Source organism: Sturnira hondurensis, unplaced genomic scaffold, assembly GCF_014824575.4.
Source record: "Sturnira hondurensis isolate 20B ecotype Veracruz unplaced genomic scaffold, ASM1482457v3 Scaffold0009125, whole genome shotgun sequence".
Classification (NCBI taxonomy): domain Eukaryota; kingdom Metazoa; phylum Chordata; class Mammalia; order Chiroptera; family Phyllostomidae; genus Sturnira; species Sturnira hondurensis.
In genome coordinates, this window is record NW_028081756.1 from 944,133 (window position 1) to 961,691 (window position 17,559).

The window sequence follows — 17,559 nt, forward strand, 5'->3', positions numbered from 1 at the left end:
TAGTGGGGAAAAAACACACTCTTTTCCTATTCTGTTAGTAGCTATAATAAAAACTATAAAGTATTTTAAAGTTATTAAAAGCTAATATTGATAAATTTATTTTCTTAAATAATTCAAGGACGTTATGATACTGCTAGCTGAGTCAGTTTATGGAGTGCAAGCCAGAGCAGAGGGGAGGGGCCACAGGGGCAGCATCACACTGTCTGGGTAACCAGGCTGGTGCGATGTGGTGCACAAGGACAGATCCCCAGCCCCTGGAAAGATGTGACAGGAGGAAGTCATTGTGCTGAGGATGGGAAAGGTTAGGGAGGGAGATTGGCTAAGGAAAAATACTTCCTAATCCCTTTCAGTTGGATGAAGACCTGTCAGTCTAGCCTGGGAAAAGATGGGATTAGTGGAAGTGGGAGGTGGACCCTCCCAAAGCATGTGTAAGTTTGAGTAACGCATCCAGCCCACAGGAATAGCTTATATAAACCAAGGGAAGGGAGAGAGCCCTGGGAGGCATGCGGCCAGTGGCAGTGCCAACCGCACACATGGGTCCCCCAGGAAGGAGCCTAAAGCTGAATTGCAACCTAGAATAAGCCAAGCCACTTGGATGATGGTGCAGCAGCCACCTGTGGTTCCCAAAGGACTGTCTTTTTAAGTGGGAGAAGGAACTCTTGTTGCAGCCTTGGATTAGTCTGGCACAGGGTGGCTGGGTTTTCCAGAGGGGATGGCTTTGAGGCAGGAGCCTGCCATCCTTCCAAATTATTCAGCTTTTGGATAAAACACACCCCCTTTTTTTTCTCACCAAACCTCTGCCTCTGGAATTTGCCTGTATGGGTGGTGGCTGGCCTGAACCCTACTTTTATTCAGTAACACTTAGAACATTTTTTCTTTTATTTTTGTATTGTTGTTCAATTACAGTTGTTCCCATTTCCCCCCATTACTCTCCCCTACCCTACCTACACTCACCTTCCACATTCAGTCCTCCCCCCGCCCCCTCTTGTTTTTGTCCATATGTCCTTTATTCAAGTTCCTTGACCATTCCCCTTGTTATCTCCCTCCTGCTCCCATGTGGTCACTGTCAGTTCTTTATTTCCATATCTTTGATTTTATTTTACTCTCTAGTTTGTTTTGTTGGTTATGTCCCCTTATAGGTAAGATCATATGGTATTTGTCTTTCACTGCCTGGCTCATTTCACTTAGCATAATGCTCTCCACTTCCATCCATGCTGTTGCAAAGGGTAGGAACTCCCTCTTTCTTTCTGCTGTGTAGTATTCCACTGTGTAAATGTACCACAGTTTTTGATCCACCCATTTACTGATGGGCATTTAGGCTGTTTCTAGCACTTGGCTATTGCAAATTGTGCTAGGAACAATTTTTAAAAAACTTATGTTTTTTTAAATTGGTGTGTCAGTGTTCTTAGGATATAATCCCAACAGTGGAATTGCCAGGTCAAAAGGCAGTTGCCATTTTTAGTTTTCTGAAGAAACTACATATTGTTTTCCACAGTGGCTGCACCAGTATGCATTCCCACCAACAGTGCACCAATGTACCCTTTTCTCCACAACCTCACCAGCACTTGTTGTTTATTGATTTGTTTATGATGGCCACTCTCACTGGTGTGAAATATCATCTCATTGTGGTTTCAATTTGCATCTCTCTGATGATTAGTGATGCTGAGCATCTTTTCACATGTCTCTGGGCCCTCTGTATGTCCTCCTTGGAGAAGTGTCTTTCAGGTCCGTTGCCCATGCTTTAATTTGATTGCTTGTTTTCCTGGTGTTGAGTAATATGAGTTCTTGACACATTTCGGAGATAAAACCCTTGTCTGTGGTATCTTCGGCAAATATGTTCTTCCATTCAGTCAGTTCCCTTTTCATTTTGCTGATGTTTTCTTTAGCTGTGCAGAAGCTTTTTAATTTGATGTAGTCCCACTTGTTTCTTTCTTTTATATCCCTTGCTCTAGGGGATATATCAATGAAAATATTTCTTGGAGAAAAAATTTCTTGGAGAATGTTCCACATGCACTTGAAAAGAATGTGTTCTGCTGTAGTTTGGTGCAGTGTTCTAAAATGTCAAATAGGTCAAGCTAGTTCATTTTTATTTCTACTTATGCTATCAATTACTAAGAAAGGAATGGTGATCTGTTTTTCCAGTTTTATCAGTTCTATCAGTTTGTGTTTCATTTATTTTGAATCTCTAGATTTGAAATGCTGGCTTTAGCATATAATAAGTTCACAAATATACATGAATATGTTGTCTATTTCTTGACTATTTTGTTCCATTGCTCTGTTTATATACCCCATATATTTTAATTACTAAGACTTTAGAAAATACTTTGATTATCATTAAGATAAATCCTCTCCCTTCCCTGCAAGTTTCCTTTTTCAAAAATATATTGTTTTTTTCATGCATTTTCTGTCATTTAGAATGTGAGTACCAACTGGTCAAGTTCTTGTTGAGGTTAATCTTAGGCATTTTTGTATTTTACAAAATATATACTTTATATTTTCTTGTTGCTCAGAGATATTTTTACTATTGAAGATAAAGAACAGGGATTGACAGACTTTTCTTCAAAGGGTTAGGTATTAAATATTTTAGGCTCTATGGGCCGTATGATCTTCACCACTGCTAACTTGGTGATTGCCATTGTAGCATAAGAGCAGCCATGGAAAATACGTAAACACATGGGTACAAAACATTATTTACAAAAATAGACAGCAGATCAGGTTTGGCCTGTAGGCCATAGTTAACTGACCCCTGATATAGAGAGAGATTAATTTTTACATAGCTATCTCATGTCTGGACTTTATAATGAATTTACTAATATCATGTTGGCCAAAAACTTAGATTTTTTTTCCTGTAAGATGGCTCTTTGCCTAACCCAATACAATATATTAGTTGAGCCTATTATTTCTATGCAGGCAAATATATAAACAAAAGACCATTTTTTCTAACTTTTCAATATTTATACCAACTATTCCTTTTTATAGTCTCATTGCATTGGCTATATAACTCTAAGCAATACTCAATTGCTTAACAGGAGCTATTGCTGTTTTTTTAATGGGAAGACTATTTTTCCCCTCTATATATGATGTTGCCATGAGTTTCTAAAAAAATGTTTTTTATCACATTCAAGTTTCAGATATAGCTGATTAAATCTCTTCTAAGATCTCTTCTAATTCCAGTTGTTTCACTATGAGGTCATACTGCTTTTTGGTTATACTTGTAAACAAATTAAGTACTCAGTATTCCACTGAGCAATCCAACACACCCCACTGAAAACTATTGATCTGTTTTTACCTAATGGGTACCTTCCAGAAATTCTGATTCAATTACTTGAAGCTCTAGATACCACAGAAAAAAATAATTCTTCCAAGAGATTAAGAAAAATTAAGTAGGAAATGAAACTTTTTTGTTTTAGAGTTGCTTTCCTTTGAGATTTTTCAATAAAAATTAATCACTGAGGGGATCAGGAAGATGGCGGCAGAGTAGGACAAAAGATTTCACTTCCCTCCACACGCCAGAGAAAAACCAGGCTGATCTGTGGAGGTAGATAGCCAACACGGACCCAGCATATAGAAAGGCAGGACTCCAGAAGGTGTAGCGGACACTGAATGACCAGAGGTTGAGGTGAGGAGACGACCGCAGATCAACAAGGTATGAGGGCACAGCGCAAAGGCTGCAGGCCCTCCGCTGGGCCATGCCAGGGCCATGGCCGGGCCACCTCGGTCTCTGAGAGCCGAGGGCAGGAAACAACAACCCTGGGAGAGAACTAGTCACCAGCACCCTCCGTATGCAGCAGGGCACAGATTGGAAAACACCAGGAGAGATCGGTTTGCCTGTAGTGGCAGAGAGAGGAGTGGGCATTGGGAAGCAAACCAGAGAGCTCTGATAACCCGTGGAGTCAGGCTGTGGTTGCTGGCTTGGGGAACTGAGAGTCGCCCGTGTGTTCCCTGTAGCATGGGGTCAGAGCCGGGTCTGCCACAGACCCTGGGAGTCTAGGGCTACTACCAAGGCCCGTGGAAGAGAGCCAGTCACCAGCTCCCTCTCTACCCAGCCTGCGCAGACTGAGAAGCACCAGGAGTCAGGCTGTGGCTGTTGGCTTTGGAGAATCGTGAGTTGCCCTGTGTGTTCAGCCACAGAACTGGGAAAGGTCCATGCCCAAGACTGTGAGACCAGGAAAGCCTGCCTGAAAGCGGGTGCCCACATGCCAGGCAAGGGCTGGGAAGCCTGGAAAAAAATCTGCTCTCAGTGGGGTGCAGGAGAGCGATACCAGTATGGATATTGGGAGGGCACTGGCGAGACCAGTTGAGTTCACCAAGATGTGAGAAAGTCCACACCACAGCCCCTCAGGCTGCTGCAGCTAGTGAGACCAGAAGAAAAGGTTTGACCAGCTGGAAACCAACAAGAGGAGTGGGTGGAAGTGGAGAACACCAGGATACCTGCAGGAGACTGCACCACTGAATTTCACAGGCATCTTACCACAGAAGTTCACACCATAAACCTAAGGAACCAGAAGAGATCAATTTAAGAAACTGAGGAGAACAAGATGAGCAACAAAAACAATGAGAAGACAAAGAAACAATCCCCAAATGAAAGAAAAGGAGGATGTCTCAGAAAGAATGTTAGATGAAATAGAAGCAAGTTAACTATCAAATATTGAATTCAAAGCACTGGTTATCAGGAAATTCAAAGAGGTTACAAAGAGCTACCCGAAACTACAGGGGAGCTACAATGAACTCTCTGCAAACTATACCAAACTGAAAAAGTAAATACAAACCATCAGCAAAGGGCAAGAGGAAATGAAGAATGCAATTTCTGCACTGAAGAACACAGTAGAAGGTATGAAAAGTAAGAAAGATGAGGTGGAAGACCACATAGGTGAGCTAAAGGAGAGGGTAGAAAGAATCTTGCATCAAACCAAGTAATGGAAAACAGAATCAGAAAGAACGAGGAGGGTTTAAGAAAAATGCAAGACAATATGAAACGTAATAATATTCGAATAATAGGAATACCAGAAAGAGAAGAAGATGAACAAGGGATAGAAAACCTACTTGAAAGAATAATAATGGAAAATTTTCTTAGTTGAGGAGATAAAGTCACACGAATCCAGGAATTGCAGAGAGTCCCAATCAGGTGGAACCCAAAGAGGCCTACTGCAAAACACATCAACATTAAAATGGCAAGACTCCAAGACAAAGAGAGAATCCTAAAGGCAGCAAGGGAGAAAAAGGAAGTAACATACAAGGGAGTCCCAATTAGGTTGGCTACTGGCTTCTCAGTGGAAACATTCCAAGCAAGAAGAGAATGGCAAGAAATATTGCAAGTAATGAGAAACAGAGGCCTACAACCAAGGCTACTTTACACAGCAAGGCTCTCAATCAAGATAGAAGGCCAAATAAAGAGCTTCCAAGACAAAAGATGTTTAAAAGAATACTCCTCCACCAAATCAGCTCTATAAGAATTACTAAAAGGATTGCTTTAAGGAAAGGAAGGAAAACAGAGAGATGGAGAGGAACATAGGTACATAAATGGCAATGAATAAGTGCCTTTCAATAATAACCTTAAATGTAAATGGATTAAATGCACCAATTAAAAGACATAGAATAGCTGAATGAATAAGAAAGCATGCCCCACACATATGCTGCCTACAAGAGACCCACCTCAGGTCAAAAGACCACCACAGACTAAAAGTGAAAGGATGGAAACAACTTTTCCAAGGAAATGGACAAGAAAAAAAAAAAGCCGGGGTAGCAATTTTCATATCAGACAAAACAGACTTAAAAAAAAGTGCCATAAAGAGACACCCAGAAGGTCACTTCATAATACTCAAGGGAAGAATCCACAAAGAAGACATTAACATCGTAAATATGTATGCACCCAACACAGGAGTACCCAAATATATAAAGAAAATCCTAGAGGACCTCAAGAAAGATATTGACAGCAACACAATTATAGTAGGGGATTTTAACACTCCACTGTCAAAAATGGACAGATCTTCCAAACAAAATATCAATAAAGATATTGCAGCATTAAACAACACCCTAGATGAAGTGGACCTAACTGATATATATAGAGCCCTCCATCCCAAAGAAGCTAATACACATTCTTTTCAAATGCACATGGAACATTTTCAAAGATAGACCACATGATAGGACGCAAAATGAGTCTCAACAAATTCAGGAAAATAGAAATCATATCAAGCATCTTCTCTGATCACAAGGGACTGAAATTGGAAACCAACCCCACAGGAAAAAACCGAAAACACCCCAAAGCATGGAGACTGAATGGTAGGCTATTAAACAATGAATGGGTCAAGATTGAAATTAGGGAAGAAATCAAAAAGTTTCTGGAAACAAATGAAAATGAACTCACAACAACCCAAAACTTATGGGACACATTGAAGGCAGTCCTGAGAGGGAAGTTCATAGCAATACAGGCTTACCTAAAGAAGATAGAAACATTTCAAACAATAAACTTAACCAGGTGCCTACAAGAACTCGAGGAACAACAATAGTGAATCCAGGAGTTGGTTTTTTTAAAAGATAAACAAAATAGACAAGATTTTAAGTAGGCTCATCGAGAAAAGAAGAGAGAGGACACAAATAAACACAATCAGAAATGAAAGAGGAGAGATTACAACTGATACCACAGAAATAGAAGGGATTGTAAGGAATTACTATGCAGAACTGTATGCCAAGAAATTTGAAAACCTAGGTGAAATGGACAAATTGCTAGAAAAATATAATCTTCCAAAACTCAATGAAAAAGAAGCAGAAATCCTGAATAGGCCAATAACAGCACATGAAATTAAAGCTGTAATAAAAAAACTCCCATCACACAAAAGCCCTGACCACATGGTTTCACAGGAGAATTCTACAAAGCTTTTAAGGAAGAGCTAACCCCTATTCTTCATAGACTATTCCAAAAAATCCAAGGAGAGAAAACTCCCAAACTCTTTTTATGAAGCCAGCATCATCCTAATTCCAAAGCCAGTTAGAGACACAACAAAGAAAGAAAACTACAGGCCAATATTGCTGATGGACATAGATGCTAAGATCCTCAATAAAATTTTGGCAAATCACATCCAACAATACGTCAAAAAGATCATACACCATGACCAAGTGGGATTCATCCCAGGGATGCAAGGATGGTTCAATATTCAAAATCAGTAAACATAATACATCACATAAACAGAAGCAAACACAAAAACCACATGATCATATCAATAGATGTGGAAAAAGCTTTTGATAAGGTACAAGCCCCATTTATGATAAAGAGACTCAGACAGATGGGAATAGAGAGAGCATTCCTCAATATAATAAAGGCCAAATATGAAAGACCTACAGCCAACAGCATTCTCAATGGGCAAAAACTAAAATCTTTTCCACTAAGACCAGGAACAAGACAAGGTTGCCCACTTTCACCACTTCTATTCAATATAGTATTGGAAGTTCTAGCCACAACGAACAGACAAGAAAAGGAAGTAAAAGGCATCCAAATCAGAAAAGAGGAAATAAAACTGGCATTGTTTGCAGATGACATGATAGTGTACATGGAAAAGCCTATAGCATCTACCAAAAAACTGTTCAAACTAATAAATGAATTTGGAAAAACTGCGGGATACAAAGTCAATATCCAGAAATCAAAGGCATTTTTGTATATCAACAATGAAACAGCAGAAGCAGAAATCAGGAAAAAAATCCCATTTGTTATAGCAAAAACAAAAATAAAATATCTGGGAATAAATCTAACCAAGGAGGTAAATGACCTGTATGAAGAAAACTACACAACACTGAAGGAAGAAATCAAGGAAGACACAAACAAATGGAGACGTATACCGTGTTCATGGATTGGAAGAATTAACATCATCAATATGTCCATACTACCCAAAGCAATGTACAGATTCAATGCAATACCTATTAAAGTACCAATGGCATATTTCAAAGACATAGAACAAACACTTCAAAAATTTATATGGAATCATAAACGACCCTGAATAGCAGCTGCAATTTTGAGAAAGAAGAACAAAGTAGGAGGGATCACAATACCTGATATCAAACTATATTACAAGGCCACTGTAATCAAAACAGCCTGGTACTGGCACAAAAACAGGCACATAGACCAATGGAATAGAACAGAGAACCCAGAAATAAACCCAACTCTCTACAGTCAATTAATATTCAACAGAAGGGGAAATAACATAAAATGGAGCAAAGATAGCCTCTTCAACAAATGGTGTTGGGAGAAGTGGACAGCTATATGCAAAAAAAATGAAATTCCAGCACCAACTTACACCATACACCAAAATGAATTCAAGGTGGTTAAAAGATTTAAATACAAGCCGTGAAACCATTAAAGTCCTACAGGAGAACATTGGCAGGAAAATCTCAGATATTCCATGCAGCAATATCTTTACTGATACATCCCCTAGAGCAAGAGATGTTAAAGAAAGAATAAACAAATGGGATCTCCTCAAAATTAAAAGCTTCTGCATGGCTAAGGAAAACAGTATCAAGATTAAAAGAGAAGCAACTGTTTGGGAAAACATATTTGTCAATGATACCTCAAAGGTTTAATCTCCAAAATATACAAAGAACTCACTCAACTCCACTCAAAGAAGACTAGCAACCCAATTAAAAATGGGCAAAGGACTTGAACAGACATTTCTCCAAGGAGGACATACAGAGGATCCAGAGACACATGAAAAGATGCTCCATATTGCTAGCTATCAGAGAGATGAAAATTAAAACCACAATGAGATACCCCTTTACACCATTCAGAATGGCTATCATAAACAAAGAAACAAACAACAAGTGCTGGAGAGGTTGTGGGGAAAGGGGGACACTAGTTCACTGTTGGTGGGATTGAAGACTGGTACAACCACTATGGAAAACAGTATGGAATTTTCTAAGAAAACTAAAAATGAACGTGACTTTTGACCCAGCAATTCCACTGTTAGGAGTATAGCCTAAGAACCCTGAAACACTAATCCAAAAAACCTATGAAGCCTGATGTTCATAGCAGCACAATTTATGATAGCCAAGAGTTGGAAGCAACCTAGATGCCCATCAGTAAATGACTGGGTCAAAAAGCTGTGGTATATTTGCACAATGGAATTCTGTGCTGCAGAAAGGAAGAAGGAACTCCTACCTTTTGCAACAGAATGGATGGAACTGGAAAGCATTATGCTGAGTGAAATAAGCCAGGTGGTGAAAGACAAATACCATATGATATCACCGTTAACAGGAATCTAAACATCAAAACAAACCAGCAAGCAAAATATAACCAGTGACACTGAAATATGGAGCAGGCTGACAGGGTCCAGAGGGGAGAGGGAAGAGAATCATAGGGGAAAAGGGGATGGACTCACATGAACAAGTATAAATGACACATGGACAATAACTAAGGTGGGGGGCAGAAATGGGAGGGAGGTGAGGAGCATGGGGCGGGGTGGCACGGCCTGGAATATAAGACAGAAAACTGTACTTGAACAAGAATTAAATAAAAATAAATATAAAAAAATCACTGAAATGACTCTTGAATATAAATGTAAACTTAATTGAAAATTTAGTAATGTTCTAGACAAATTGAGGGTTAAAGGTTAAAAGAAAGTTACCAAGACTTAAATTAGAATGAAACTTACAATGTTTATTTCTGAAAACCTTTGATCCAACCTGTGACTCTGTCAAGCACATACAACTTTTAAAATATGAATTTAAAGTTCAAAGTTAATAAATGCATATGTGTTTATATTTAAATATTTTTAAAATTTTTCTTAACTAATAATTCATATACTAACAAAGGTGTCAATGGGAGCTTAATATTCATATTCTAGGCAAACATTTATTTATTTTTGTAAGAAACTTAGTATTTCAATTACTCAGAAGTTTTCAATTTGAAATTCACTTTCCAAAAATAAAATTTAAAAAATGCAATCACTATTTCCATATTTACTTACTTAATTTCTTCAAAATGACTTAAAATTAGTCCAGCTATAAAAAATATGAGGCACACATTAAGAAGAGACATATTTACAATAAAAAATTGTGGAATTTTACACTACAAGAGTATTTTAAGGGCTAGATGATAAAAATAAAATAGGCAATATATAGTAAATATTTTCATTTAAATAATAACATGAGATCCTCAGGAACAACACAGTTGTCCGTTATATCTATTTTACATAAAGAGAAAAATTTAAGAATATAAATATTAAAGCCCAGTCACCAAAATGTAATTAATATTTAGCATAGACCATTGTTTATATGAACAATGTAAATAGGTAGAATCATTAATTTTATTTAATATAAAATACATTTTTGGCATATAATTATTTTTAAAATGTAAATTATCAATTTTACTTCATCCAATTCAAGTATTTATTCAGCCATAGGAACAATCAAAGCCTCTTAAAAATTAAAGATTTACAGCTTAATGTTAGAAATTCTGTCAATATAATACATAGAATATTCTGATCTACACTGAATCACACTGTGCAATGATCAGAATTGATTGCTTTATAGCTTATATCAAGCCTAAATGGTCACAAAAATTCTTCAATAACAATATCACTGTAATTGTATGAGGCAAAGTTCTAAAATAAGATAAATGTAATAATGGCCACAATCTTTTCAAAAAACAGAATTTGGAAGTGTTTGTTTTCTAAACTATGAAATTGGTTTTCCAAGATTTGGTTCCCAAAGCCAACTTCTAAATGTTACAGCAGAGGCTGGAGGTAATGAAAATAAATTATTTAATGTAACTCTGAAGGAATAAAATAAGTATCATAGATCTAGATCTTAGTTTGAAAAATATATCTGGCATAAGAGATATTCAGAATTACATGATAATACTTATATCAAAGTTTATTGGTTAGCTAAAGGAAAAAAAAATAAGAGGCAAGTAGAATGTAATACTTGCTTTCAAAAAAGCAGTCTGAGTAATACGCTCCAGTGTTAGGGTGGGATAGGAAAGAAATTGAGCCAAGCAAAAATTTCCTCTTGGACCTTCTACATAAACATCTATTTTAGTTTTGGATTGTTCACCAGTATGCTCATGGGATGTCAAGGGGAGCTCTACCCACCCATAAAATGCTTTCTAGACCAATAGGTCCTCATCCTGTGGCTCAACAAAAGCAGCTCATCCTCTGAGGTCTCCCATGACAGCATGGAAGAATAGAAAAATGAAATTCAAGTTGTATAACAAGATAAAGCATCCTAATAGGGCTCTTTATTCAGCTGAGTTACTCAGATACTATCTAAAAATACAGATTCTAGCTAAAAACACATGCACACATTAACAAGTATCTGTCTAGAAAATGCCTGTAAGAAGTCATAATGATCTTGCAGTTTACTGGCCCCATATACTGCCAGAATCAGGGCTTTAGAAGGTCCTGGAAATCCTCAGTCCCTTTAGCTGTCTTCCCAAATAAAATCTTAATGAATATAGTTTAAGTCCTTTACTGGGCTCTGTAATCCCTTCAAGCAGTTGTTTTAAGTAACTTTTTAAAATTACTTAAATGTGAGAGGAAAATGTGGGAGGGTATTTTGATATCTAAGTAAAATCAGTGGGTAAACACTGTTCACCACCAACCAAATGATGCTGCCTTCAGGAAGTTGTCAGAAAGAAAATTAAATGATATACCAAGAAAGCACATTATAGGCATAAGCAAAGCCAGTCAGTACAGCTTGAACATATTCTTTATGAGGAAGCTCCAAGCCACTTGGTGATTTCAAGTTTGAGGCAACAGAAGTATTTCTTAATGGAAAGTCACAAGCTTCTGAAGAACTTCAAGCACAATTTTATAACAAAAGTAATACTGCTCCTACATACATGTATATGAAAAACAACAGAATGTTAAGTAACTGAATACCAATATCCACTTTCAGAGAACACATTTGTAATTTTTAACCACAAAGAAAGTTCCTAAAAGAGCAAACATTTAACTAATAATTTATTTGCATAAACATTTTTTAAATATTAGGAAAATAAAATGATCATAATATAGTTCTTGCTCTAGAACTAAAGGATAAACTGAATAGAGGGGAAACTGACTCTCACTCTCAATTTTCTTATATTTTGTCTGGATAAATTTAACTTTAAACTTATTTTTTAGAAATAGCCTCAGGTCTCTCACACCACTAATTCAAATAAAATGCTTTATATTATTCAACATTGGCCTAAAAACAGCCCAAGCTAAAGATTTAAGGGTACCTATTTTTCATTATCCATATTCTCTTACCCCCCAAATTATTAATAATTAATCTGTGACAAATGATATCATTTTATGACATGCCAATGACATTAATACTTCAGTAAAAGGTAAATATCCCAAGATTCCTATCCACAAATTTATGAAAAATAAATTATGGTACTTAAATAACACAGCATTATGGACAAAGCTTGTGTTTGGGCATCAAGAGACTTCAGTCTTAGTTTTGGCTCCTCTCCTTGCTATCTGAATGAACTTATGGAATAGACTGGATTGCTCTGAACTTAAAGTTCTACGTCAGTAATATCATAACAAAACCAATGTCAACCTCAAAAGGTAAAAACCAATGAAATCATGTAGGTAAAAGAGATTTATAAATTGTAATGTGCTATATATAGTGTTAACTTTTTATATTCATTATTCTTCAAATTAGAATTTATGAGGTGAGAGCTTACCTTTGTTTGAATCATGCCATGACGCTGTTCTCTCATTTGGGCCACTATATTTCTGATGTTGAACTGCAACAGGATGATAGTGATTTTATATTATCCATATAGGGGGAGAACATAAATGTACAGATTGCCAAATAAGTATTCCATACTGCTTTCCAGTAAAAGAGATGTCAAGATTTAATCAGAACATGCTCATTTTCAGTCATAAGAAAATATACTATTTTTAACCTAGTATAATGGATAAGAAAGACTTGTTTAAATGGGTTTCCAGGAAAAAGCAGGAAGCAATAATTTATAACAATAAATGCTCTCCAAAAGAAATAACAACAAATTTTCCCCTGTGTATACTTTTCTGTTCTCCAAAGGAAGAACTTAAAGTAGCATTACAATTCTGGGAAAGTCTGGAAGCACAGAAGACTTTTTCTGGCTACAATAGTAGTACAGCTGTTTCTCATAAAAAGAGCTTTCTTAACTCAAAAGGAGACCCTGAGCAACATTTGGCTCAACACCAGATTCTGCATGTGTGCAGAGATCTACTCTACTCAGTGTAGTCGCTGAGCCAGAGCAGGTCTGCAACAGGCTGTTGCTGGTCCACAATACAATAAGCCCAGAAGCTAGTAGTAAGTTTTAGAAACTCTCATGGCAATCTGACACTGATAACAGCATCAAGAGGTGTCCTCAGTGTAACAGTACACAGACCAGCTAGGGTGTTGCTGAACTGGCCTAGAGGATCATATGTAGTGCAAGCTGAGGACCAGTTACGTCCAGTGAGACTATACTGACATCTGAAAATTTTCAGGTGTGTCAACCATAACCCCAAAGTATATAAAAAATCAGGGAAAATGTAAGCATTCCTTTATTTTTATAACTCATCATTTTTATAAAAATTTAAAATTTTAATTTAGCTTTTAAAAATTTTATATTAAATTATTCACAGTAAACTGCAAAAAAAAATTGAAAGAGAACTTCTGTGTATTCTTCTCACAGTTTCCCCATATTATACCATCCAGGATAGTATAGTATAATATCCCAACCAGGAAATTGACACTGGTATGATCCACAAAGCTTATTCAGAGTTTGCCTGTTTTACATGCCATCATTTGTGAGTATGTGCACTTGTATGGGTGTGTGATTCTGTGCAATGTTATCATGTGTAAAAATTTATGTAACTGAAACCACAATCAAGGTCCCTAACTGTTATACCATGAAACTTCCTTATGCTGTCTGTTAGGGCAACCACCCACCACAATCCCAAACCCTTGGCAACAGTAATACGTTATCTATCTCTATAGTTTATTTCAAGATTACATGGCTGGAATAAGGTACTATCTAACTTTCTGAAATTGACTTTTTTCATTCAGCATAATTGCTTGAGACACATCAAAACTGTTGTATATATTAATAGTCCTTTCCTTCTTATTGCTAGATACTATTCTATGGTAGGGATAAGTACCAGATTTTAACCATCAACTTGTTGAAGGACATCTAGGTTGTTTCCAGTTTTTGGCTGTTATGAATAGATCTGCTGTGAACATTTGTGTACAGTATTTGTATGAATATAAGTTTTTGTTTCTCTGGGATAAATACCCCAAAGTGCTGTTGTTGTGTTTATACTGTTAAGTTTAACTTTTCTTTTTTTTAATTATTTTTATTTTTATTTTTATTTAATTCTTGTTCAAGTACATTAACTTTTCTTTTTTAAAGAAATTGTAGCACTATTTTCTGGATTGGGTATATATACCATTTTACATTCCCATAAGTGATGTATGATTAATCCAGTGTCTTTAATCTTCACCAGCATTTGTTGAAGAATTTTTTATATCATTATTTTCATATTAGCCTTTCTGATAGATGTCCAATGACGTATCATCATGGTTCTAATTTAATTTTCCTAAAGGCTAAAGAAGCTGAGCATCTTTTCAAGTGCTTACTTGTCATCTATATATCTTCTATAGTGAAATGTCTCTTCATGTCTTTTACCCACTCTATAACTGGATTGATTTTTTTTGCAATTGTATTTTAAGGGCTCTTTACATAGTCTAGGTGTAAGACCTTTGTGGATATACAGCTTACAGTTTTTCCAAATCTGCAGCTTGTATTTTCAATCTTCTTCATAGGATCTTTCACAGAACAAATAATTTTAATTTTCTTTGCCCCTAATATCAATGATGGCAAAATGTGTTCTTTCACCGCCTATATTCAACACAGCACTTGAAGTTCTAGGTAGCACAATAAGGCCAGAAAAAGAAATAAGAGGCATACAGATTGGAAAAGAAGCCACAAGTCTGTCCTTATTTTTTGTATTGAATGATTGTCTATGCAGAAAATGCCAAGAAATCTAAAAACAAAAAAGAACACAAAATCTTCTTAGAACTGAGTTTAACAAGATCAAAGAATATAAGATCTGCGCATAAAAACTGCACCTCTACATAGTAACAATGAACATATGGAAACTGATAGTGAAAACACAATACTATTTACAATCACTCCAAAGAAAAATGAAATAAGTTGCCCTGGCTGGTGTGGCTCAGTGGATTGAGTACCTGCCTGCAAACCAAAGGGTCACAGGTTTGATTCCCAGTCAGGGTACCTGCCTGGGTTGTACCAGTCCCCAGTAGGGGGCATGCAAGAAGCAACCACACATTGATGTTTCTCTCCCTCTCTTTCTTCCTACCTTCACCTCTCTCTAAAAATAAATAAATAAAATCTGAGAGGAAATGAAATAAGTTTAACAAAGCATGTACAGGATCTGTATGCTGAACATTACAAAATGCTAATGAGAGAAATAAAAAAAGACCTAAATAAATGGAGAGACATATCATATTCATGGATTAAAAAATTCAACATAGTAAAGATGTCAATTCTCCCTAAATTGATCTAGATTTTAATCAATTCCTATAAAAATCCCAGTAAGTTTTCTTTTGTAGACAGAGACAAGCTAATTCTAAAGTTTATGTGGGAAGGCACAGACCCTATAATCATCAAAACAATTTCAAAAAAGAAGAAGAATGTGTGAGGAATTGCTCTACGTAATATAAGGGCTTACTATGTAACTACAGTAATGCAAAGTGTAGTACTGGCAAAAGAACAGACATACAGATTAATTGAACAGATTACAGAACCATAACTAGTCCCATACAGACATGCCCAATGACTTCCGACAAATATACAAAAGCAATTCAATGAAGGAACAACAGTCTTTTCAACAAATTGTGCTGGAGCAATTGAACATCGGAAGGAAGGAAGGAAGGAAGGAAGGAAGGAAGGAAGGAAGGATGGAAGGAAGGGAGGGAGGGAGGGAGGAAGGAAGGGAGGAAGGAAGGGAGGAAGGAAGGGTGAAAGGAATAAATAAAGAAAAGTCAACCTTGACCTAAACCTCACACTTTATACAAAAATTAACCCAAAGTAAATTATGCACTTAAATGTAAAAGGCTTATAGAAGGAAACAACAGAACATAAAACTTCACAACTTTCAGAAAATGGTAGAGGAAAAATTCTTTGCGATTTCGGCTGATGAATACTGACACTTTACACCAAAAGTATGATCCACCAAAGGAAGTATTGATAAAATAAAACTTCACTGAATTTTAAAATAAAACCATTGCTTCTTTGAAAGCCTGTTTTTAAATTTGTAATTTAAAATTAGAAAAATTGTAGAAATAAATTTATATTTATTTAACCTCAATTTACTGTTGGTAAAACAAGCTTCATTGGGCTGTCTTGTTACCAAATGATTACAGCTGTAACTGCAGAGAAATGAAGACCCAAAAAGTTCATGTTAATTTTTGCCTGGCATTATGATTCCTCACATATTGAGTTTTATAGCCATTATTTTTACAACAAATTTTACCATTTAATGAAATGAAAAATTTTAATCATATTCCATTTGAAGGTTAAATCATGACAAATCACATTATTTGAACAAACCAATTACTATCAATAAATTTGAATCGGTAATTAAAACACCCCATAAAAAACCTAGGCCTAGATAGATTTACAGGAGAATTCTAAGAAATATTTAAAAAATTAGTAGTACCTATCCATCTCAACTAATCCATAGATTGAAGTTTACTTATGAATTTATTTTATGAGGCCAGCATTACTTTGACACCCAAACTAATGCAAGAGACTGCAGAGAGAGAGAGAGAGAGAGAGACTTACAGGCCTATATTCTTGATAAATGTACACACTGAAATTCTCAACAAAATAGTACCAAAACAAATTGAACAACATATTAAAATGATTATACACTCTGATCAAGTGTAAATATACCAGTGATGTGAGAATGGCTCAACATCTAGAAAACAATTGATGTGATTCATCAATGAAAATATGAATGAATATTCAAGAGATACAGGAATAGAAATAGAACACTACATGCATTACTGATAAAAACATTTCAAAGGCTTATAGAAGGAAACAATCTCAGCTTGACAGACAGTATATATGACAACCTCGCCAATAGCTATGCACTCAATTGTGAACCAATGAAAACTTTCTTTTTAAAATAAAAAACAACTGAAGAATGTCAACTTTCATTATGGTTATTTGAAATAGAATTGGAATAATTAAATTAGCAATCAGAATTGAAAAATAAATAAAACAGATCTTTAAAAAATTATTTGAGTAATAAAAAACTGTACTTGAAAAATAATTAAATTAAAAAAAAGAAAACTGCACAAGCAGGATTCAGTGCTGTGAAAACACGACAGTGTTTAGGAAAATACAAACGTATACAAAGGAAAATGAAGCCATAGAAGCCATCGAGGGAGATTTCTACATGCTGTGCCAGAAAGTAGAGTTTTTATTCTTTAGGCAAAGAGAATTATTAAAGAACTTAATTAAGGCTTAGTGAGGTAAGATTTGCATTTTACATGGATCCTTTGGCTGTAAGAAAGGCTATG

General features: G+C 36.0%; 1 protein-coding gene across 1 annotated transcript in view; it reads right to left on the minus strand.

Annotated features, from left to right (window-relative positions):
- Window positions 1-11,750: 11,750 nt before the first annotated feature.
- Window positions 11,751-17,559, minus strand: part of PTPN20 (protein tyrosine phosphatase non-receptor type 20) — a 105,026-nt gene continuing 99,217 nt past the window's right edge. Inside the window, exons 10-11 of the mRNA XM_037056654.1 lie at window positions 12,659-12,721; window positions 11,751-11,816 (exon numbers count right to left, since the gene is read on the minus strand). Coding sequence (XP_036912549.1) covers window positions 11,751-11,816; window positions 12,659-12,721 — 129 coding nt within the window. The remainder of the gene's footprint in view (window positions 11,817-12,658; window positions 12,722-17,559) is intronic.